This window comes from Psammomys obesus, unplaced genomic scaffold (assembly GCF_907164565.1).
Source record: "Psammomys obesus unplaced genomic scaffold, mPsaObe1.curated_primary_1811, whole genome shotgun sequence".
Taxonomy (NCBI): domain Eukaryota; kingdom Metazoa; phylum Chordata; class Mammalia; order Rodentia; family Muridae; genus Psammomys; species Psammomys obesus.
This window is the reverse complement of record NW_026594152.1, coordinates 1,175,143-1,199,375: the sequence shown is the minus strand read 5'-3', so window position 1 is coordinate 1,199,375 and position 24,233 is coordinate 1,175,143. Positions and strand designations below refer to the sequence as shown.

The window sequence follows — 24,233 nt, the reverse complement described above, 5'->3', positions numbered from 1 at the left end:
CTGGTCTACAGAGTGAGTTCCAGGACAGCTAGGGCTACACAGAGAAATTCTGTCTCAAAAAACCAAAAGGAAGAAAGAAAGAAAAAGCAATATAAACAGCTTTTACCACAACTAAAAACATAATAAATTGTTCAACTTCGCTCACAGTAAATTAAATGAGAGATTGCTTTTCTATGGTGTTTTGTTATTGTTGTTTTGTGTTGCTCATATTTGGAGGCAGAGTTTCTTGTAGCCCAGACTGGACTGGAACATCCTTTGCCCGGAGGATGACTTTGAACTCCTGATCTCCTGGGATTACAAGCCCAGATGCCTTTCAGTTTTAACCTACCTGCCTGGCAAGGATAACACAAAACAGAACAAAACAAACAAACAAACAAACAGAAAAATTGGACAAGGTTGGAGTTGGAGCACAGTGAAAAAAGCTGATCTGATGTGTGAGAGCTTGCGTTCCCTCCAACACAGAGAGAAGACCCGTGCGCACACTGTTACACTGTGAGCTTACCCTGTGAATACTAGACACTTCATATTTTGCTGATGGGAAGCTAAGCTAGTATAATTGCTCTATGGAGCACATCACCAATATTCATTAAGGTCAAAACAGATTAATCTGCTCAAACACTGATAATTGTACCTTTCGGAATTTTTATCTTACAAATGCCAACATATGCAGAACACAGATTAGACAAATCGTGGCATTATTTGTCATGGGAAAAGATTGGAAACTCCCTAAATGTTTCCAAAGGGGAGAAATGGCAATTGAATGCTGGCATAGATTTTAAAAGCTAATGTTTTTGTGTTTCTTGCTTTTTGTTTTATTTTTTAAGACAGGGTCTCACCGTGTTGACCAGGCTGGCTTCCAACACATACAGATCCACCTACGTCTTCTAAGAGCTGGGACCAAAGCTGTGTGTCACCAAGTCCCACCATGCTCTTTGATTTTTGTTGTTTGATTGTTGAGAATTTAGAAAACCAGAGCTGGAGAGATAGCTCAGAGGTTAAGAGCACTGACTGCTCTTCCAGAGATCCTAAGTTCAATTCCCAATAACCACATGGTGGCTCACAAACACCTCTTCTGGTCCTCTTCAGACGTCCTCTTCAGCTGTGTGTGAAGACAGAGCACTCATATATAAAATAAAATAAAATAAAATAAAATAAAATAAAATAAAATAAAATAAAATAATAATAATAATAATAATAATAATAATAAAGATTTTAGAAAATCAGGCCAGTGAGATGGCTAAGCAGGTAAAAGCACTTGCCACTCCACCCTGACACCTTAAATTTGATCCCCAGAATCCACATAAAAGGCATCTTACTTGTGTAATCCCAGTCAGAGCACTCCTACAGCAAAGTGGGAAACAGAGACAGGGCGATCAGAACAACAGCAGAACAGGAGAGACCTTGCTTCAAAACCAAGGAAAACAAGGTGGGAGTGGAAGACCCTATTCCCTAAAATGTTGTTCTCTGATCTCCAGATGTGTGATCATAGAATTCTCTCATTTCTTTAGATTTTATATGTATGAGTGTTTTTGTCTGCATGCCTGTGCAGAGGAGGTCAAAAGAGGACGTCACATCCGCTGGGACTAGAGTTACAGATGGTTGTGAGCCACCATGTGGATGCTGGGAACGGAACATGGGTCCTCTGAAAGAGCAAAAGAAGTGCTCTAAGCCACTGAGCCATCTCCCCAGCCACATATGCCATCCAATGGTCAAATAAAGTCAGTCACTAGAGAATCATCGGTTATAATGTGCTAAACATTTATATAAATTTCTTTTTAAAAGGACACTTACTTACTTGTTAGGAAGACAAGATTATTAGTGGTTTGGTCTGGGAAAGAAGCTTATACAAAATTACCTTCAAACAATGAGCATTATGGAGGGTGGAACACACCACCAGGCCATGTTCAGGCCTTAAGGGGAAAGCATTAAGTATAGTGCCTCACATCACAGTAGCATGACAGGGCCGTGAGGAGAGAGACCACCACAGAAATATTAGGGAAGTCATCTCCAGGTGGATAGGCAAAAGAGCTGCTATGAAGGGAAGCAAAGAGAGAGAGAACGGGAAGAATCCAGAGCAGGCTAGTCAGAGAGACAACGAGAAAGAGCCTGCTATTTCTTTCTTTTAAAAGGTTTCTCTAGGGGTAAGCCAGCTGGCTATGGCTCAGAGAAGAACTGAAGTAACATATTTATTTACAAATTCCTGTTACAGCCTTAGAAGAGAGTAGCAGGAGGGGAAGGGAGAGGCAGATCTGGTCCCAGGATCTAACACTACTGTGTGTGTGTGCGTGTGTGCATGTGTGTGTGTGTGTGTGTGTGTGTGTGTGTGTGTGTGTGTGTGTTTTCCAGGAGTTGGAGGGCGGGGGAACAATTTTGAGTTAGTGCTCTCCTTTCACTATGTGGGTCCCAAGATGGAGGCCAGGTTGCCAAGCTAAGGGGTAAGCACCTTTACAGGATGAGCCATTTCATCAGTCCTTGTCTCTCCGTATGTTCCTCATTTAAGCTTCGGGCCATCAAAGCAAAGCTGGTAGAACTGCTGTCTCTGCTAGCAGGGGAGCATGCAGAGCTGACACAGGTGAAAGTGATAAAGGACACACGAACACCATTTTGATTCAATGATAGATCCCAAGGCAGTTTACCATGTTGCTTAAGCAATAGCTGTGGTTTTAGAGCAGCCTGGGGCCATTCTGCTCTGGCTCCTACCTTTTTTGTTTCGTATCCACACTATCTTTCTTACTGTGGGTAATTTATTAATTTCTTTTAGTCTCTGCTTCCTTTGGCTGGTTAAACAACACCCACCTGAGAGATGTAGGAGGCCCAGAGAAGATAATGAGTTTGAAACAACTCTGGTGTGTCCGTTCCCGCATGGGCTCAGCTCTCCAGCACCCAACACACGTTGTCAAGGGACTTCCCAAAGGGTGGAATGAACTCTGTTGCCAACAGATGTAGGACCACGTCTTCTGTGAAAGATGGTGAGCTGCCATCCCTAGACTGTCTGTCAGGTGATGTCGGAAGGAGCAGCTTCTTCCTGATGCCACATCCTGCAACAGCCAGGAATCAGGAGAGAAAGAGAGCTCTTGTATTATGTTACAGACGGGTGTCCAACAGCGGCCACCTGCACACTGGGAGGATGAAATGCCAGTAGCTCTCAGTCCACAAAAGCTGGATGACTGCTATGAATTCAAGACCAACCTAGAATATACAGTGAGTTCAAGGTCAAGGTCAGCCTGAGTTACACAGCTACATAACTAGGGCCTACATGAAAAGAGAGAACTTGCCTTGCAAGCCCGAGGGTCTGAGTTTCACTCTTGGACAGAATCAACTCCCAAAAGTTGTCCTCTGATCTCGACACACACCTGGCAGCACTTGCTCACCCACACTCGCTCCCTCACCATCACCCCAAATAAAAGAATACATTTTGTGAAAAACTGGGACTATGACTCTTTTGGTAGAATGACTGTATCGGTTGTACAAAGCACATCCTGAACAACATATAAACTGGATATGATATCGAGACAGAAGGACCAGAAATTAAGGTAATCTTGAGGACATATAGCTTGAGAACAGCTTGGGCTGAAAAACTATTAAATAAATGTCTTTCTGCTGCGCTGGTCAGCCAGAGCCGGGCTTTGCATGTTTAAAAAGATGCGCGCTAGTCAACTCTCAATTCACCATCGTTATCACAATGTCAGGATTGGTTTTGTTCCTACCCCCAGGCTTTTTTTTTTTTTTTTTTTGCGTCTTTTTCTAGGTGGACACTGTCTCTTCTCCTGCCGTATAAGTCTTCATAAAAATAGAGGCCGTGCCTTGTTCATAACTCTCAACAATCCAAACAAACAGGGTTTTTCTAGTCTTCGGGCTTTTCAAGTAGTAACCGATACACACTCAGTGAGAGCCCAATTACTGCTATCTATTTTTTAATTGAGGAAAATGTGCACAAGTTGAGAAACCTGTCCGATGTTGGACACCCAGGGGAAAAGAAGTGCTTTTTCAGCACACAAACGGATGGAGGGATGGATGGATGGACGAGACTGAATGACTGCGAGCCGGTAAGCGTTCCATGCGCCTGCGACTCCTCAAATCTCCCGCTAGGGGGCGCCCTTCCCACGTCTCGACGCTGGTCCCTCCTAGCGCGCACTCCCTTTGCGTCTCGGGCTCGCGCGCGCTGCCTCGGCACCGGAAGTGACTGCGCTTGCAAGTTCCCCCGGTCTCTTCAGGGGAAACTGAGGCCGGCTTCTCCGGGAGACACGGCGCGAGCAGTCAAGCCAGGTAGGCCGACCCACGTCCGCGGCGTACAACTCAGCCGCCGAGCGCCCAGGCGTCTGGAAGCTCCCAGGCCGATGAAGGGGGGATGTGGCCCCCCACGGCTCGCTGGGCTCGCAGGTGAGAGCGCCGCCTCCCTTGTGCCTGACAGGCGCTGCGCCCAATGGGAGCCCTGGCCGTCCCGCTTCCGTGCCGGTGCGACCCGCGGATTGGCTGTGCTGGGGCGGGCCGCGGGGGCGAGACCCCTCCTTCCAGAGAGGTCTAGGGGGCGCCCCTGAGGGAAGGCGGTTGCCTAGCAACGGGGCGGTGGCTCGGCGGGTACCCGGCCTGGGGGGAGCACGAGCCGTACGCGAGGCCTCGGCCCACCCACCCGGGGCTCCGGCGCGTAGCAGCCTCCGGCCCGCGAGCCCTGCAGGGGGCTCCAGGAGGCCGCCGTGGGCCGGGCCTCAGGAGAACGAGGTCTCCGCGGTGGGAGCCTCGACCCTCCTTCCTGGCTGGTGGCGGGGCGCAGCGCCTCCCTCTCACCCCGTCTTTGTGCGGGGTGCCGGCGGCCATTGTGTCCGGGCGCGGAATGGAGGACCTGGCAGTCCCCCAACGCCATGCCCAGGGCCTTTGGGGACTCGAGAAGCAACCAGCGGTGTTTGTGGGGGGCCTCCAGCGTCCAGCCTCTGGGAGAGGCCCGGGGGTGGTCTTTCCGAAATCACCTCGCAGATCCGAGGCCGCTCTACCCCTCCCCGCGTCCCTGCTCGAAACCTTGAGGTTCACTGAGAAGTCCCTTTAGGGTTTCGGAAGCCTCTTCCAAGGGCTGGTACTTAAATAGAAAGAAAGAAGGGGGGGGGGATTACACTAAACCCGTACCTCCGGGAGAGTTCTCCTGGCTCCCAGTAGGAGGCGAAGAGCCAAGGGGCGTGCTAGAGCGAGGGGGTTGGGCTCCCGGGTGGCTGGAGCTGCGGAGCAGAGAGGCCGCCCTCGATCTGGGCGATGGAGGAAGCAAGCGAGGGGCCAGGTTCCTAAGCTTCCCAATTCCTGTGTCGCCTTCTGGGCTGTCTTACCAGGTCGCATGATCCCTTTGGCCGGGAATGGTGGGGTTTTTTTTGTTTTGTTTTGGTTTGGTTTTTTTGTGTTGTTTTTTTTTTTTTTTTCTTTTGCTGAGTTACCGGCGACCCAATACCACCTCCCGACCTATGATACAAAAGATCTTCCGGGGGCTGCACCTGCTTGCTGTCGCCGGAGATAGATTTGAATGTAGGTGGGAGGGGGGTGTATGCCAATTGGGGTGACTTTTTGAGAAAGGCATTTCGGAGAAAAAGGGGTGGGTGGTTATAGTAGAAAGAGGCTGATGAAACAATTCAAAGCTTGCTGGTCCTTTCAATTTGACTTCATTGAAGTCCTTTAGAACCTGGACTCAGACCTTCCTAAGAGCCACAAAGAAACCAATTCTGGTACCTGGAAGAGGAATGGGTTTATTGTAAGGTAAATGCCATGCATATTAAATTTTTCTCCTGAAGCTCTTTCTCTCTCTTCAGAACCTTATCTTGGCTTTGGATCCTGGAAGAGCATCGCTAAACACAGAGCAGACCCAGTGAGCGAGCAGGTGTTTTGGACAATGGACTGGTTGAGACCATCTCTATTATAAAAAATGTCTCAGAGTAACCGGGAGCTGGTGGTTGACTTTCTCTCCTACAAGCTTTCCCAGAAAGGATACAGCTGGAGTCAGTTTAGTGATGTCGAAGAGAACAGGACTGAGGCCCCAGAAGGAACTGAATCAGAGAGGGAGACCCCCAGTGCCATCAATGGCAACCCATCCTGGCACCTGGCAGACAGCCGGGCAGTGAATGGAGCCACTGGCCACAGCAGCAGTCTGGATGCGCGGGAGGTGATCCCCATGGCAGCAGTGAAGCAAGCGCTGAGAGAGGCTGGTGATGAGTTTGAACTTCGGTACCGGCGGGCATTCAATGATCTAACATCCCAGCTTCATATAACCCCAGGGACAGCATATCAGAGCTTTGAACAGGTAGTGAATGAACTCTTCCGGGATGGGGTAAACTGGGGTCGCATTGTGGCCTTTTTCTCCTTCGGCGGGGCACTGTGTGTGGAAAGTGTAGACAAGGAGATGCAGGTATTGGTGAGTCGGATCGCAAGTTGGATGGCCACCTACCTGAATGACCACCTAGAGCCTTGGATCCAGGAGAACGGCGGCTGGGTAAGAACCACGCCCCTTGTGTGTCTCTTCTCTGTGGAGATCCCCAACTGCCCTTGTTGGTCTCTTTCTGTTGCATGGCATGATTGTTGAGGCTGTGGGTTGTTCAGGAGACCTTCCTGGCTTCATTTCAAAACAAGATGTGGGCCTTGGAAATAGAGATGACCCAGTTCTTGAGATGCCTGCCTCTTTCATTCTGGCCGCCCCTGTGGCCCCCACAATTTCATAGTTTTGTTCCAGTTTCTCAGCAAAGAAAAGCATAGCTTGTTCGTTTACTTGGCTTAAAATCTCTGAGTGGCAAGCTTTCCCTGCGTTCTGCTCACGCTCATGTAATGGGTCACCTTGGCTGGGTTGATGAACACAATACCCGGAGAAACTGAAGAGCTGGTAACCTCAGGCCCCTGTGTAACTGCATGCACGGGACTCAGACCCTTTGGCCAGGCAGGAGCCCCCACTGCCTTGAGTGGCTGAGTAGTGTCTGGTTTTAGAGGAGGGTGGTCTGGGCCAGTTGTGTTTGTGCTGTGCCCCTAAGTTCATTTTCCCCAAGGTATGCAACTTTCTGCATGGTTGGCTTGTTTTGTGGAGCTCTTGCTGTGTCATATATTTGAGCCCCAGGACTTTGCACCTCACTGCCTGGGGTCGGTTGGGGATCTCCAGCTGTTCTGCCTATTGCTTTTCTGCTCAGGGCCCTGGGGCCTCTTTACTGAAGTGGCTGTTTGCTGGCAGAGCAAGAACCTCTCTGTGAGGCTCGATAGGAAATTAAGATTTGGTGACAGACTGGCTGTGGGTGTGAGTCCTGGCCCTGTCACTTAACTGCCCATGTGACCTTGGACAGGCTGGTTTACCTTCTGGAGCCTTAATTTCTAACACTAGAAAAAATGTGCCAAGCTGTCCTTGCTTAACAGACTATTGTGACCCTTAGAGATAAAGTGAGCAGAGGCTGACGCCTGTGAATGCCTTTTCTTCAGAGAAGCTTCTCTGCTTGTCACCTAGGCAGGGTGAGATAGAGGTGACAACTCCCTAGACAGTGGCCACTGTGGTAGGCAGTTTTCACCCTTTGAAATAACTCCATTCCAGAATAGGGGAGCTTGGGTCTTCTGAGAACTATTCTGCCCCCTCAGAACATGTAGAAAGTGGACAGGCTGTGGAAAATAAGTCATCCATTGAAGGAAGTGAGGTGGAAGGGGCCATGCACCATGGACTCGGGAATGCCAAGAATTCAGTTGTCCATAGGCTGGGCCTAGGGTGGGGCAGGCATTTTGCTTTACTACTGAGAGAGAGACCTCCTGGGTTTGCCCTGGAACCCCATCCTGTCTCTTGTTTCCCGTTTCTTTGAAACTTTACCCACTCTTCCCCTTCAGTAGCTCTTGTGAAGGCAAGGAGGTCACTTGTTAGTAGAGGTCAGATGACCACAGCAGAGCTGGCTGAGGTAGAGGTGGGCTCCCTTGAGCTAAGGATTGCCTGGCTTGAAAGCCAATCTGTAAATGAATTCTCTGGGGAGATAAATGATTAAATAGTTCCTGTTGGTTTGTGCTGTGACCTCTTCTATTCATTCTCTCTTGCTTTGATTCTCTTTTCTGGGGCAAATATTTGTTCAGCTGATTACAGAAAGGACAGGAGTCCAGCACTTCAGACACACCCTCTGAAGCATCTCCTGGTAGACTTGGGCCCTTTGCCTCTGTTGCTTGTTGACTGCCTTTCGTTAGTGGTTCTTACACCAGGTAGGCTCTTGCCAGCTACAAAAAGTAGGCAGATGGAGGAGGCACCTGTGGGGCCGGCCAACCTCTGCAGAGGCACTGGGACCTGAGAATTGCCAGCTGCCCCTCATTTCATGTCTTGTTCCAGTAACCTGGAGAAATGCTAAACCTAAACCTACCTGAGGCTGCAGCTTGGGGCACGTTCATTAGCTCCCCACTGACTAAAATTACCCCTCCCAATGTCTCCACTCAAGTCTCTCCAGAGCCTGTTGGGCAGCATACCTGGTAACTTGCCACTTGTGCTTGGTGAGCAGAGGCAATGTGTGCAGAAGAGCCAGTTATGGCAGAACCATTTCTGGGCATGCATTCTTCCCCGGAGACCAGGGGTTGAAGAACATTCCACTCGGTGTTATTTGAGCCTTGGTGGAAGATACCTGCCCATCTCCTTTTAGGTACAGCCCTCCCCTGAGTTGCACAGAGGTGCTATAGTGGCATTTCCAAACTTTCCTGGAGACTGCAGCTACAAGGTCTCAGAGTTCAGGGTTCACTCAGGGTAGGTTGACGCAAGGTATGCTCCGAATTTAGCATTCCTTTAGGCAAGGGCAAAGAACTTTGTCTTTCTTGAGCACCTTGAGCACCTCATGCACTCAGCCTTGTGTTTTATGCTTGAATGTAGCCACTTAACTGAGCAGTTTGTTGGGTGCCCCTTAAGCTAGACACTATCATGGAAATACACAGTTCTTCATGTGTTCCACACCGCGACTTTCCAAGGAAGGTGAATATATTCCCAGGCTGTACACAGAGCTCCAGCGGCTGAATGAGTTTAAGTGTTTCCCAGCCAACTAAGTGTCTGAGTGTGAAATATAAGTTGAGGTAGGCGTAATTTCAGAGTCCAAAGCCCTTTCCATCCATACCTTGTTTAGGAATTAATAATTTAGACAGACTACTGCAGCATGCCAGGGCTGTTCTTGGGCTGAGAAAAGGTGCTCGTTCCTTGCTGCAGTTATGGCATTGTTCAGGTATCTGAGTGTCTTTATCAGCAGCAGCAGCAGGTTCCCAAATATGTGGAAACGTCAGATTGTGGCGCTAGTAAAGCTCAGGCATGGCAAGTGTTGAGTGGCATCAGGAGTTTGCCCAGTCATGATGGGCTTCTTGTTAATGTCTTCATTGTTAAAATCTCAGCCTTGTCAGTCACAGAAAGTGGCATGTCTGCAGGGAGATGGCCTACCCAGAACCTCTGTTAATTGGAGGGTGATGCCCTAAGGATTGGAACTCCAGCCTCTGGCCATATTACTGCGACCCTGCCTGAGTCACCTGGAAAAATGTTGAACCTGTTTGGGTCCCTTGTCTTCTGTCTCTCCCACCTGTAAAATGGAATAATGATACCCAACTGCCAGAATAGAAGCCCTTCCCTAACCTTAATTGTAGGGTGGACACACTTCTCTTCCAGAATGAGCTTCCTCCCTCAAGGCTCTGAACTTTACCCCCTGGAGTTACTCCGTAAGAAACTAAGCCAGTTCACTGAGACCTAGCCCCCAGTGGATGAAACTTTTTTGGGGGGCAGGGGGAGGGTTGCTTTGAATGTGAGTGAAACCACAGGTGGACCAGTCATTTTGATATAGCCAGCCCTGGAGATACCCTTTTGCCCAATGGAAGTACCATTGTTAGGGCATTGAACAATCGATAGTGGGGAGAACACCTAATTCTTGGCCTTTCTCAAGCTGCAGATCTCTTCTTGCCTGTTCTGGCTTCTTCAGGACAACACAGATATGGAGATGTGCTTAGTTGAAGCACCTCAGCTCCATTTGCACGTTCGGCAGTTCTGTGGTTTTCTTGGGGGAAGCCCCGTCAGAAACCCCAGCACAAAAATTTTTAGTAATCTCATTCAGGTCTCTAAATGAAGTAGAAGTGTCTCAGGGGCTCCCCCTTGGAACACCCACTTCTTCTCAGTGTCCTTTTTTTAGGTGGCTCTTAAAACTCTTTGCCACCACAGGGTTTTCCAGACTCCCTAAAATGATATCCCCAGCAGCCACATGGAGCTCTTCATCTTATGCTTGAAAATTACCTCGGTATTTTTTAGGGGGCCCTAGTGGAACCTGAAGAAATTTCTTGACTTTTTTGTGGGCAACCACCAGTTTTGTTTGGGCTGAGTGAAGCAGTAATGTTAGTTGACCCCCTCTCCCAGCAGACTTCTGTCCCAAGGCTGGTGGATTTGGCCACTCTTCTCCTGTGCTGACCTCTTTTGGTTTTTCCTCAGACTGCATTATGTCTTGCTTTTTGCAGTGCTCTTTGTCTTGGTTTAGTGTGCTTAGATTTAAGGTAATCACCATTGACCTGCTCTTCAACAGAAACAACATCCTCAGCAACCTTAATCTACCAAGATCTCTACTCCCATCCCCAGCCTCCAACCAGTCTGCAGGGTCCTCCCTAGGACTCCTCCTCTTTTTTTGAAGGAATCACTCTGGATTCTCTGCTCCCTGAAGCTCACAGTCTGTCTTCCCTACTCCCATTGGGCATCTAGTGATAGAGACAATCCCACTGGGTCTTTGTTTCACCTAGGGAAGAAAAGAGCCTGACACATTGCCACCAGCCTGTTATCCACCTTTTATATATGACACCCAGCACTTTGCATAAAGGAAATGAAGCTAACTGCTCGTTTAAGTTGGTGCAGAGACAGTGTTTCTAACAGCTGTACTCTCAGGAGCTGAGGTAGAGTCCACATCTTGCTCACAGCCCAGAGCATAGTTCTGGGTATCTCAGGAAAGGCCCTTATCAAACCAGAATAATAATGGTGGGAGCTTCCTCTGACCAAATTATTGAGCCCCCACTCTGCTAGGCACTGGGAAACAAATACTAAGCAAAACTAAGTTTTTGCCTCATGTAGCTCATTCTGGTAGAGAGACAAACAAAAACAAAAATATAATGGAGGCTGAGGCTCAGTCTACTAGCCTAAGAATCTGAGTTGGTGGGCCAGGCAGTGGTGGCACATGCCCTTTAATCCTGACACTTGGAAGGCAGAGACAGGCAGATCTCTGTGAGTTCAAGGCCAGCCTGGTCTGCAGAGTGAATTCCAGGACAGCCAAGGCCACACAGAAAAGATATCTCAAACAGAAGATAAATATCTTGAGTTTGAACACCAAAATCCAGAATCCATATTTGTTTGTTTTTTTAAAAAAGCCAGACACAGTGGTATGTACCTGTAATCCCAAAGCCGAAAGGCAGAAACAAGGGGATTTCTAGGGCCTGCTGGCCAGCCACTTTGCCTTAATGGGTGAGTTCCAGGCCAGTGAGGTAGGTAGCTCCTGGGGAATAACACCCAGGGTTTACCTCTGGCCTCCCAAGCTAAGCTGAGTGTGCACACAAATAAAAATTGTATGACATTTTTGTCATTGATGGAGTGTGCATACAACAGAAGCCCCATGATATTGTGTGGCCTGGGAGCTAGAGGGATGGCTCAGTGTTTAAGAGCTCTTGCTGTTCCTCCAGAAGACCGGTGTGTGTGTGTTTGTATGTTTGTCTGTCTGTGATGCATTAGCTGATAGGTACTCTGAAGAAAATAAGGAAAGTAAGGCAGATTGATTCCTAGAGAATGCCTAACAAGGCAGGGTGGGGCAACACTTTAAAAATGGTGATGAAAGGGCCTATCAATATAGTTGAGCTTGTAAAGATGCATTCTGTCAAGCCTGATACCCCAAGTTAAATCTCTGGTTTCTACATGGTAGAAGGGAAGAACTAACTCTGTAAGTTGACCTCTGACCTCCATATGTGCCTATGACATGCCCCATTCCCAATAAGTAAATAAATAAATAAATAAACACATAAATGGGTGGATGGAACTTTAATGTGTATGTTTATTATGTACACAATGTTCTGTCTGCATGTAAATCTGCATGTCAGAGGAGGGCACTAGATCTCATTATAGATGGTTATGAGCCACCATGTGTTTGCTGGGAATTGAACTCAGGACCTTTGGAAGAACAGCCAGTGCTCTCAACCTCTGAGCCATCTCTCCAGCCCCAAAGGGATGAAACTTTATGAGTGATCAAAAAATTGAACAACCAAGACATAGGGAAATGAAAAATAGCTCACCCCTCACCTATTGAGCAAGGTTCTTTGGCTAGACTATGAATTAACTTGACATAGACAAATTAACAGGAGAAACCCAAACATTTTGATAACCCATGTGTGCACACGAGCCAAACTCAAAGAATGACTAGATTCACGATTGAGTTTATGCATCATCCTGAACTCCAGAAAGGAACAGGAGGTTGAGTGTGGTGGCACATGCCTCTAATCCTAGCATTCAGGAGGCAGAGACAGGAAGATCTTTGAGTTGGAGGCCAGACCCTGTCTCAAACCAATAAGTAAATAAGTAAATGGAAGGAAGGGATAGTGCTTTGGATTTCATACAGTGACCATTCAAGTTATGGAAAGCTTAGCTGTAAATTATAGTGAATAAATATTGTTGCCATTCAGATAAAGTGTCTTAGGTAATAAAAGTTGTAGAGCAACCTGGCAACTGACACAAATACTTCTGTAACAGACATTTCCTATAGATGTTTCTCTTACAGAAAACAGCTTTTCTCCAGCGCGGCCAAGGCTACACAGAGAAACCGTATCTTGAAAGAAACAAAAGAAAATAGCTCTTCAGAGTTTCTCCTATGTGTCTCTGAGTGTGGAGTTCTCAGAATTACTGACTTCAGATACGTCACACAGGGATGTTCTAGACTCCCACAGGCATGTTTTTGGAGTACTGTATTCAGAACCCCAACAAAGGATACTACCTGAAGGTGGTATCTGAGCCAAGATCTGAAGGAGGAGAGGTGGTTCACTGTGTGTGTCCATATGGAGAGCTTTTCAAGCAGAAGGGAGGACTGAGGACGAAAGATGCTTGGCATTTTCAGGGATACCAAGAGGTCAGTTTGGCTGAAGAAGCAGCAGAAAACAAAATGGTAGGACATGAGGGCAAAAAAAGCTTGGGGGGAGCTGGGCATGGTGGAGCACACATCTAATTGCAGTACTCTGGAGGCTGAGGCAGGCAGATCGCTGTGAGTTTGAGACCAGCCTAGTCTACAAAGTGAGTCCAGGACAGCCGAGGCTACACAGAGAAACCCTGTCTTGAAAAAACCTGAATAAATAAATAAATAGATATTTTTTAAAAGCTTGGGGGGGAAGGAGAGGAGGCTGGGGACTGGAGCATACCAGGCATTACAGGATAGATTGAGGCTTTGGCTTGGGATGAGAGGTGAGCCAAGAGTGGGTTTGGAGCAGGGAGGTGATGCTTAGAATTCTGTGAGGGTGGAGGCAGTCTTGTGAAGAAGCTGGTGCCACTGGCAGGTGAAAAGCCATCTTGGCTTTAAATGGGTGTAGAGGTAATGAGAGGAGACCAGCTTTGCACATGCTGTATCGATCGGTCCATCTGGCCATGTTGGAAGTTACATTCTTTGACTGTCTAGACTCTAGATAGAATGAGGGCTGAATAAGCTGTTAGGCTGGACATAGTGGTGCATGGCTATAATCCTAGTGCTTGAGGTTGAGCCAGAAAGATTACTCTGGGTATAAAGCCAGCCCAGTCTACATTATGAATTCAAGGCAAGCCTGGGCTATGGAGTAAACTCCTGTCTCATGCTAAATAAATAACCTAACTCTTCTTCAGAAATGCTTCCCTTCAAATATACTTTACAAATGGCCCTCCTCTATTCTTCATCTCTGCCTGAAAAGCTGCAGCTTGTCTAAGTTAAAAATCTTAATCTCCCACCCCCCAGGCTCTTTTGACCTTCCTGAATCTTGGGCACAATGATAAAACATTGAAATATGCCTGGGATATGGAGAGCTTGACACCATGTTGACGTCATACTTTTTATTATGTGTACCATGAAACTCTTGGCTCATTCACAAAGCGTCTATTCTCTCCTTTATAGTTATCCATTAGCACGTTCTCATGGCAGCCTTCTGTCATGGTGTGAGCTCTAGTATGTATATATATATGCCCTGGTGGACCAAGTTCTCCCTGCTCTTAGGGTAAAGATCCAAAAATCTACTCTCCTAGTTCTCCATATTCAGTCTGTTAAATCACTTCAACCATAGACCTCAGTTTCTCCCTCATGATAGGATCTTGAAATTGACATCTTAGGAGTCCTGATTCTCACAGACTTTCAGCCCTATGGCAGATTTCACCAAGAAGGCTGTTTCACAGGAATTATTTTAGAGTGGCTTTTTCCTGTCCACCACAGGTCATCATAGGACTCACAAGAATAAGTCTCCACAGCACATTGACTGGCACATTCCAGCCTACAAAGCACTTGCATGTGTGCCTTGTCTTTGTGATACCTTCAGCCGTGCAGATTGGTGATTAGGACAGTGCCATCTCCATGTCACAGGAGCAGGCAGGCTCAAAGATTAGTGACTTCGCTGGTCACCTGCTGTGTGACCTGGGCTTTTTGGGAAGGTTCAGAAAGGCAGTTCTTGACCCTAAAGTGCTCAGAATAGTGGCAGTCATCCAGGCAGGACTGTCATAATCTTTGGGCTCTTTCAGTCACTGTTTTTGTAGCAAGAAACCACCTTTGGGACTTTGTGCGGCTTGGTTTCATCCCCAGCGAGTCTCTGGCCAGGCCTACACTAGCTCCAAGCTATGGCGTTCTCTGGGTAGAGAGCAGAGTTTCCCTCGGAACTAGAGCTTTTTCTCCTCGTGCTCTCCAGGAAATGCCATTGCAATGATTTCCATAGACCTCTTCCTGTCCCAGCCCAGCAGCCAGATTCCTGCTGCAGAGTGTGGAAACTGGAAAGTAATGTCCCAAGAGGCGTGCCCCCCTACTTTTTTAATGCCCCTCCCTTCCCTCTTTCAGTCACTTTCTCTGCTCTTACTCCCTTCCCCCTTCACCTAGTCACCACCTCCAACCTGTCCTCCCCTATGACTGGGGATGCCTTTCTGATAATCTGCCTCTAATGCTAGACTGTGGGATCAGTCCAAAAGAACTCCTGGCCTATCTCCTTGGCTCCATCCGTTATGGACTCTCCCCTAGAGGGGCATTAGACCTGTCACTTAGAATACCCTGTGTTCTCCATGAACTGACTTCTCCCGGAGGTTCCTACCCATGTGGGCATAGGACAAAGATTCCTAAAAGAGGTATCCAAGGTTCTGCTTTTGAAATTCTGTTTCTTGGAGATTGATGACAGGGTGGAGTGACAGAGCTTGCCACCCCTTCCCAAGTCACCTTTCAGAAGGAAGCTGGAAGGAAGGTTGTGAACCTTGTTGGACAGTCATCTGAGGAATGGGAGCTGGCTTGGGAGGGGATTGGAATGCACTCAACTATGCCTCAGATCCTTTGTTCCAACTCTTGAAAGGGAAACATTCCCCTCCCTCCACCCTGGCCACACACATGTGCCTTTGTTCTCCAAGTCAGAGTCAGGCAGCGCCTGGAACACAACCACTGGGAACACAGTGTCCCTTCAGAGGAACCTGACTCGCCTCCCCAGAGGCTGGCCCCTGGTCAGTGGGACCGGGACCTAGGAGCCCAGCCTCATGCCCTTTCCACGGAAGCATCTCCTGTAGGCTGAAAGCTTGCTTCCAGACAGATGTCCAGGCACTTCTGTGGAATTATTCCAGGGGCTGCCCATGTCCCAGGACTAAGCAACCCCTCCCTCTTATTCCACTTGGTGATTAATATTATTGTTAACATTGCTATTAATAGCACCTAACATTTATTGAATGCTTACTCTATGCCAGGCATTGTTCAGTGTGCGATACAAGTACTAACTGAATTGATTCTATTCTCACAGTAGCGCTTGAAGTATGTACTATTATTAGCGCCTTTTCACAACTGAGGCACGGGGGTAAAGCAGCTTGTGTGAGTAGCACAGTACTGGGCAAAGCCTGGGAGGAAAGCTAATAGAGCCTTGAGGGGGTATAACAGGAGGCAGAGTCAGGACTTGTCCCCAGATCTGCCTTATCCTAAAGCTTAGGCTGTTTACTTCTCATCCTTGAAACAACCTACAAAGTAGGTAGCATCTTTATTTTTATGGTCAAGAACACTGAAGCTGAGAGAAAAAGGATGCTGTAAAGGTCTCACAGGCCCAGAGGAGCTGGGGTTCCAGCTCAGTGTTTAGCTTTGAAAACAGCACCATTGGATGACAGTTTATGTACATGATAGTGTTTTCTGATGGACTAAACCTTTTGTTCATATTTCTAGGTAAGATGGGTGCTTTCAGCCTCATTTCCAGGGAGGAAATTAAAATGGAGTGACGTGCCTGCCAGACTTAAAATCCATTTGCCTGAAGTTTGTTTTGTTTTGTTGGGAGCAGGTGGCCTTTTGAGTCTCATGTATCCCAGGCTGGCCTCAAATTCACTGTGTTGCTGGGGATAACCTTGAACTCCTATACTTCCTGGGTTTACAGGCTTGCCCCACCATGCACTGCTCCTGTGGGTTCATTTAGTTTAAGTAAGTGCCTTAGATGAATGCACCACTGATGTGGTGGTGAGTGAGACTACCGATGCTTCCTATGGGCAGTCTGTCTCAGTGCTTCACACCATGGGACTGACTAGTGTCATCCTTAACATTTGAATCAGTCTATGTGGTCATCTATCTGTCCCCCTCTGCTCCCAGATATTTTAGCTCACCATTTGAGAGCTTTCAATTCATGGCCCTTGGCTCCATTGTCTCTGATTTATGAGTGGTGAGGCAGAACTTTGTGTCCCACAAATGGTGAAGCAGAGTTGCTTTTGCTTACCTCATGGTAGCGAGGAAGCAAGAGGCATGAGAGACTGAGCTAGGAAAAGAATGTACCCATCACTGTGTGCCCCTAGTGATTCACTTCCGTCCAGTGTTTTCCCTATTGCCCAATAACCCATTAAATTGTGAATCTGCTCTTCAGTGATGAGAAGAGGATGTCAGGCTGAGCAGACCTTTTTAATCCCTCCTCACCTTCAAGTCTCTGAATAAAATGGTTTGATTTCAGTCAGTGAGTGAACCCATTATCGTCTCTGCCCTCATCATCCAGTTACCTTCCTGAAGATCCTGCATCAGAACATTGTTGCATTAGGGACCATGTCTTTATCACGTGAGATTTTGGGGGTTTTGTTTTTGTTTTGAGACAGAGTCTCACTGTGTAATCCAGGCTACTTCTACCTGGAAAGTACTGGGATCGCATTCGTATGTCACTGTGCCTGGATGGTGCTAAGTTTTTGAGGGATATTTCAGAGCAGCCAGGCCAAAACACTGTTTATTAATCACTTTTAACAAATCTGTAGATAAAGCAACTTCTAATTCTCGAATCCATAAACCTGAGTGGATAATGCCAACCATACCAGAGTAAGCAAGGCAAAAAATGAGAAATCGAATGCCCAAATGTTGTTAGGAATAATAGCAGATGTTGTGTGTGAAGTGCATGCTTGCTCTGTGCCAGGTGCTGTGTGCATGCCCTTGACATAAGCATCTTACTTGATCCCCACACTGCTCTGAAGAGGGCACACCCAGGACTCGGAGACCTCCGGAGTGACACATCTTCTAAGAGGCAGAGCACAGTCTGACACTATGCCTTGTGCCAAAGTCTATCCTTCTGCCACAATGTTGTGCTTTTTTGCAGACCTGGATTGGTTTATTTTCTCCTGAGTACCTGGCACAGTGCCCAGGCTTCGGCAGGGGATCGGCTGGGGTCTGTTCAGTGAACAGGAGGGTTGTTACTACTAGATGTAGTAGTGCGCTGTCACTCTCCGAGGAAAGCAGACACGTGAGTGGGAGTAAGCCCCAAGCACTTGGTGAATGACTTGTGCCGAATCTGTGGCGGAGGCCAGACCACTGATTACATCTTACAGGTGGTCAGGGCCTTGGCCAAATGGTCCCACTTCTGCCATCACCACCCATTTGATTACTTGGTCCAGAGGCCTCCACCCTCAGTCTGCATTGTCACCTTCCACCTGGCTCCTGGCCAGATAGATTGCCAGTCTAGACTCTCTGCACCCCCAGTGGAAAGGGTCAGAGTAGGGAAAGTCACTGGGGCTTAAATACCCATAGCTTTTTCAGCAGTGTGGCTTTGTCTGCTGAGCTCTCTACTTCCTCATCTGTAAAATGAAGATAATGGTAATGGCTCTCTTCCTCAGAGGCTCCATATTTTTCCTCTGCTGGGAGTCACTCTGCCTGCCTCAGTTCTGATTAGGACTCTCTTTTTATCATTCAGGTCTCAACTTGAGTATCGCTTCCCCAGAGGCTGTTCATGTTTACATGTTTACTGTCTAATTCAGGGAAACTTAAGCTCCCAGAGTATTTGCCTTTGTCCTGAAAGCTTTCTTTTATTACCTGCATCTAGCACAATATTTGGAATTCGGTGACAATGGCCAATATTTTTTTAAGAGAGTGACTGTAGAGTGTAGACCATAGCCTTCTGCCTGACATACAGTAGACTCAGTTTTTGGTGCTATCACCTGTTAAGAAGATGTGGAACATGAAGGCTGCTTTGCTTCTTCCTACCCTGGTCACTGGGGGTTGAACCCAGGGCCTTAAGCATGGAGTGCAAGTGTTCTTCCCTATGTCCCAGTCATTTTCTGCCTGTTTTGAAACAGGGCCTCTGTAGAGCCCTTCTGTTCCTGAGCTCAGTCCTCCTCAGGAGCTGGGGTTGGACCATCACACCCAGCTCAGTGAAAGATTTAAATAGGTGAAAGGAATGTGGCTGGGATAGGCTAGTTGGATAAGAACTAGCCAGCCAGATCTGAAGGGTACCTGTGAAACACTGGGAGATGGTGAGCTATCATGGCTTTTGCTGAAGAAGATCTGGGCTGGTGGTAAAACTGGTCAAGCAGAAGAAAGCAGGGAGTGATTGATATAAGCCTCAGGGCATTAGGGATAGGGGTGGTTGATGGTAGTAATGGACTCAGAGGGGAGAGACCCAGAGCACCCATGGGATGCAGTCAGGTCTCCAGTAACCCCTGGAGAAAGAAACCCTTGTCAGCTGGGACGCAGCAGGCAGAGCTGCAGGGAGGGAAGAGTCAAAGGCACCTGGGACCTGCAGAGCAGGTAGGTTGCCCTGGTTGTTATTTGGGGCTCAGAGCCAGGTGCAGATTCAAAGGATTGATTGAAGCCTTTTGGCAACTCTAGCCCTTGTAGGGTAAACATCACCTGTCTCCTGCCACCTGCTGTGACTGTGCCAGCAAGGTACCCTGGCAGCCCCAATGAGGCCCAGCTTTCTTGCTGCCCTGGTAGAGCAAAATACCCTCCAGAGAGGCAGCTACTTCTTTAGCTCCTCTGAAGTCTCAGATGACAAAAAGGTGTCTCCTACTAAGGGCCTTGCCACCACGGAAGGCAGGGAGGGGCCTTGGGAGCCTGGCAGCTGGGCTGACGAGGGGGAGGGGTCAGCTGGAGAGCAGGTGCAGATTTCGAGGAGGTGTGGCCTGAGGGGAAGTAGGGATCTTGTAGGCTACAAAACTTCCCTCCTCCTCCCCCAGGCACAGCTGGCTCCTCCAGGAACCTGATGACCTAGTTACAGTGCTTAGAAATAAATAGTTCGCTTAGCTTGCAGTTCAGGGTTGTGCCAGTCTCATCCTTGAGACTTCTTGAGTCCAAAAGGTATCCTGGAATTTCCCCAAAGCAGTTCCATGTGAAAGACATGCACCTTGTCACATGCATAGGCTTGTTGCCTAAGGGAGGACACAAGTCAATAAGGCTGTGCCTCCTGCCAAACCCAGAAGTCTCACCAGTCCACGACTTCCACTTCTCTCCAGGGGATGGTGGATGGCCCGTAGAAGCTGCAAACTCCTTGAGGGCGTAGAGGAACAAACTGCTGTTGCCTTGAGCATAAGTCCTCTTCTCTTTTCCTCTCAGTAGAATGGTAAAAGCAGCTACCTGGGAGGGTATGGCAAGACTGAGCAGGAAGCTGTCTCAAAACACATAGAAAATGGTTGAGATTAAAGCTACGGGTGAGAGGTTCTGGAGTCTCTGGAGGTCTTCACTCTTTCTGGTAGCAGCTGCTCTCATGTTTATGCTACTCACCTTGCCAGTACCTCCTTGGGAGAAAATTGGTGATCACTGTTGAAGAGTTAGGTATAGGAGGGTTAGGAGTGTAACTCACTGGAGTGTTTGCCTAGTATTTAGGAAGTCCTGGGCTCCAGTCCTAGCACTGCACTTAACCAGGCTTTGAAACACAGGTCTGAAACACAGTATTTAGGAGGATCAGGTGTTCTAGGTCATCTTTGAATAAGGAGTTCTAAACTAGTCTAGCCCTGTCTCAAACTAACAAAAAGTAAATAATAATGAGTTGGCTATAGTAGCCTGTCATAGTAACTCCTGCCTGTAATCCCAGCATTTGGGAGGCTAAGGCAAGAAGAATGCCATCAAGGCTAGCCTTCCTCATAGAGTAAGAGCTGTCTCGGGGAAGACAGACAAACAAACAAACAGAGCAGATGAGATGATTCAATGGATAGGGGCATTTGCCATAAATCCTAATGACATGAGTTCAGTTCCCAGAATCCATGTGGTAGAAGGAAAGAAGCCACCCACCCCAAGTTGTCTTCTGACTTCCACAGGCATGCTGCCTTCACCCCACTGCACCCTACACAAAATAAATAAATAAATAAACAAACAAACAAACAAACAAATAAATAAATAAGTAAATGTTTTTTAGAAAGCACAGCAGGGAGATAATAAAGCATAGTGCTTTTCTGGAAACAGTCTGGCGAGCTTGAAAACACCTGTTAAGATGCGTGGCGCCTGGCATACAGTAACCACTCGGTGTAACTGCTATTGCTATTGCAGTTGTCTGGTTGCTGTCACACTTGGTCGAGTTGCTTTTGTTGGACTTTATTTATTTTTGAGACAAGGTAGCCCTATGTAGGCTTGGCTGTCCTGGAACTTACTATATAGAACAGGCTAGCCTTAAATTCATGGAAATCTGTCTGCCTCTGCCACCAGCATGCTGGGGTCTGAGGAACTGCTTTCTGAGAGTAGCTACAGAAGATGTGGCTAGCCTTCCTAACCTAACCAAGAATTAGGTTAGGAAATTGAGGACCTTGGCTCACAGCCTTGTCCCCACCTCCTTCACCAGGGCCTTAACTCAGAACTTGTACACAGCATGACCCATGTTGTTGACTAGGCATTTGGCAGTAGGGTGTATTTTCTTTAATTCTGGCCAAGGTTCTCCAAGATGACAGACCCCTCCATAGTTGATGACTGGAAGATTTATTAGTTGAACATTTAAAGTGTACAGCAGCATGCCTAGCACACAGTGGCTCCTCCATATCTGTGTAAATAAGCTACGTGTTGTTGGTGCTATGGAGTTTTTCTGGGTTGGCCTCATTTCTTGTTTGTTCAATGGCCATAAGCCTCTTGCTAAGCTCTGCCTGTCGCCTCGTATGTTGAAGAAAGATAACACCCATTTTGCCTCCATCCTGGGCTGGCAGAGAGGCCCAAGGAGATGATAAGTGAAAAAGCACTTTAAGAACTATAAATGTTTATAGTCTTGTTGCTCCTCCTTGATTAAGGCCACAGCCATAGGTATCTGAATCATTCATTCATTCACTGAACCAGCAAGCATTTTAAAAAAGAAAGAAACAAACAAACCTTGACTTAACATTTCCTTATTTTCATGAGTTTGGACAACCTTACTTCTCTATGCCTAGACATTTGTAAAAGGGAAATAGTTCTTTCTAGACAGGTTGTTTCACAGGGTTATTGTGTGTGTGGAATTTATTGAGCACAGGATCATCTTACTCTTACCAGCTGCCATTGGGCCTACCAGTGGCTAAGTATCTAATGGCCACGTTAGCAGACAGGTTAGCTGGAGTGTTTAGAGTACCCTGTATACTGCCTGGTGGAGAATAAGCTTACCAAATTCTAGGTCTTTACAAATTTCTCTGTGTGGCTTTGTCCCTCACCAACTTGGCTGTTGGCTGCCTTCTGTCATGAAATTACCAGGCAAGTTCAGACTGTTGAGTGTGACTCAAATGAGAAGTAGAAATGGGTATTGGCTTCTAATCCCAGGGTGTCCTTGCTTGCCTGGCTAGGGTACTAGGAGAAGCCTTGATGCAGCCCAGAGCAGTGTCACTTCTAAATAAATGAGGTCTAGGGTCCAGAACGCCTCACCCCACTATTCAGAACAAGAATAGCCACCCTTTGTTCTACCCATGCTCCATCTGCTTGCCTTACTCACAGCACCCACATTCAGATGCAACCCTTGGGGTACCATGCTAGGGAAGGCTTTGGGGAGTCACTCAGAAATGATCCTTTGGGACAAGGTCCAGAGGAAGCCCAAGTCTAAGGTTCTGGGTCTCATGGGACTGGGTCAAGCAGCAGGTGCAGATATGAGGACCCTGGTTAGTGGCTGAGTGGTGAAACTGAAAGGTGTTTGGACCAGACAGAAGTCTATCCTGCCTGCCTGTCCATGCAGGTGGACGGCACCTGCAGCACTCTCGGGGCTCTGATTTGGTAGTAGAAGATAGCGCTCCATATTAGTGCCAGCAGCTTCAATAAGAGAAGTGTGTGGAAGTTCAGAGAAAAGCCTGCAGTTAATACCTGACCCTTTGAGCCCTTCTCAGAGCCCTTCAAGGTGAAAAAGAGGTCTCCTTTGGGCTTTCTCAGTACCTACCTTGGAAACAGTCCAGGAATAATGACTGATCACCAGGTCTTCCTTTGGGAGGCCTCTGTTGTTTGTGGCACTGTGCTGGGCTTGTTTATTTATTTATTTGCTTATTTATTTAAGACAAGGTAGACTAGGCTGGGCTTGAACTCACAGTGATCCGCCTGTCTCTGCTTCCCAGAGTGCTGGGATTACAGGTGTGCGCCACCATGCCCAGCAGCGGTCTTTTTATTTTTGTCTGTTTTGTTTCACCATCATGATTATGAGCATCATCATCATTATTAGCGTGTTTGTGCCGTGTGTGCCACAGCAAGTGTGTGGAGGCCAGAGGGTAGTTTTGTTGTTGTTGTTGTTTGGGTTTTTGTTTTGTTTTGTTTTCAAAACAAGGTTTCTCTGTATAGCCTTGGCTGTCCTGGAACTCACTCTGTAGAACAGGCTGGCCTCAAACTCAGAGACTGCCTCTGCTCCCAAGTGCTGAGATTAAACGAGTATGTCAGCACACCCCTGCTCTTCTATCTTAATGTATGTTTGAGGGATTGAGCACAGGTCATCAGACTTACATGACAAGCACTTTTTGGTTTTGGAGATAGGGTCTCACAGTGTATCTCTGGCTGTCCTAAAACTTGCTTTTAGACCATGTTGGCCCCAAACTCACAGAAATCCACCAGCTTTTGCCTCCTGAGTGCTGGGATTTAAGATACGTGCCATCATGACCCACTCTGTAACAAGTGATTTTACCTGCCAGGCCATCTCTCTGGTCCCTTGTACTGGATCTTTATGAGAAGGAGGTTGCTTTAGTTGGGAACATGTAGTAGAGTTGCAGTTACAGGTTTGAATCTGGGCATCATCACATAATGCCAGTAACTGCATTTCTTTTTTTCTAACATGAATGTTATATTTGTGTGTTGTATGTGTGTATGTGTATATTTATTTGCCTGTATGTGCAAATGTGAAGGAAGCCAGACATGGGCTTCAGCTCCCTTCCTCTGTCACTGTCCACTTTAATTTATTTTGAGACATGGTCTCTTGCCGCTTAGTCTAAACAGCTGGCCAGTGAGCCCCAGGGACCTGCCTGTCTCCAGCTCTCAAGTAATATTGTTACAGGTGTATGCCACCACACCTGGCTTTTCATATGAATGTTAGGAACTGAACTCAGAGCAGGAGACATGATCTCAGAAAACAAGGCAGCAGAAAACAGAAACAAAGCCAAAAAACAAAAAAACAAACCGTGAACACCAGGAAGAATTACTCTTGATTTCATTTCACAGTGGGGAAAGAAGGCACAGAGAAGGACTCTGATCTCAGAAATGCAGCTAGTGAGTGGTAAGGTCATGCTTTGAACCCAAGCAGCCTGTCTCAGAAGCCCTTTGTCCTGTTGGGGGCTTGGGAAGAGTGCCAGCAAATGTTGCTGCTGTAGCAATTGTGTCCAGCACTGTAGTTCTTTACTCTCTCTGTTGATTCTGAACTCAGAAAAAAAAAAAAAAAAAAATAGAAACCCATCCTAATCACCTCAAATC

The 24,233-nt window shown here is 47.4% G+C and overlaps 1 protein-coding gene across 8 annotated transcripts in view; it reads left to right on the top strand.

The window, feature by feature from the left end:
- Positions 1 to 3,823: 3,823 nt before the first annotated feature.
- Bcl2l1 (BCL2 like 1) overlaps positions 3,824 to 24,233 on the top strand; it is a 49,371-nt gene continuing 28,961 nt past the window's right edge. The window contains exons 1-2 of one of the 8 annotated variants that reach the window (XM_055617972.1): positions 3,824 to 4,266; positions 5,787 to 6,463. In XM_055617972.1, coding sequence (XP_055473947.1) covers positions 5,900 to 6,463 — 564 coding nt within the window. In that variant the 5' untranslated portion in view covers positions 3,824 to 4,266; positions 5,787 to 5,899. The other 7 variants (XM_055617974.1, XM_055617978.1, XM_055617976.1 and 4 more) reach the window with 7 other exon arrangements.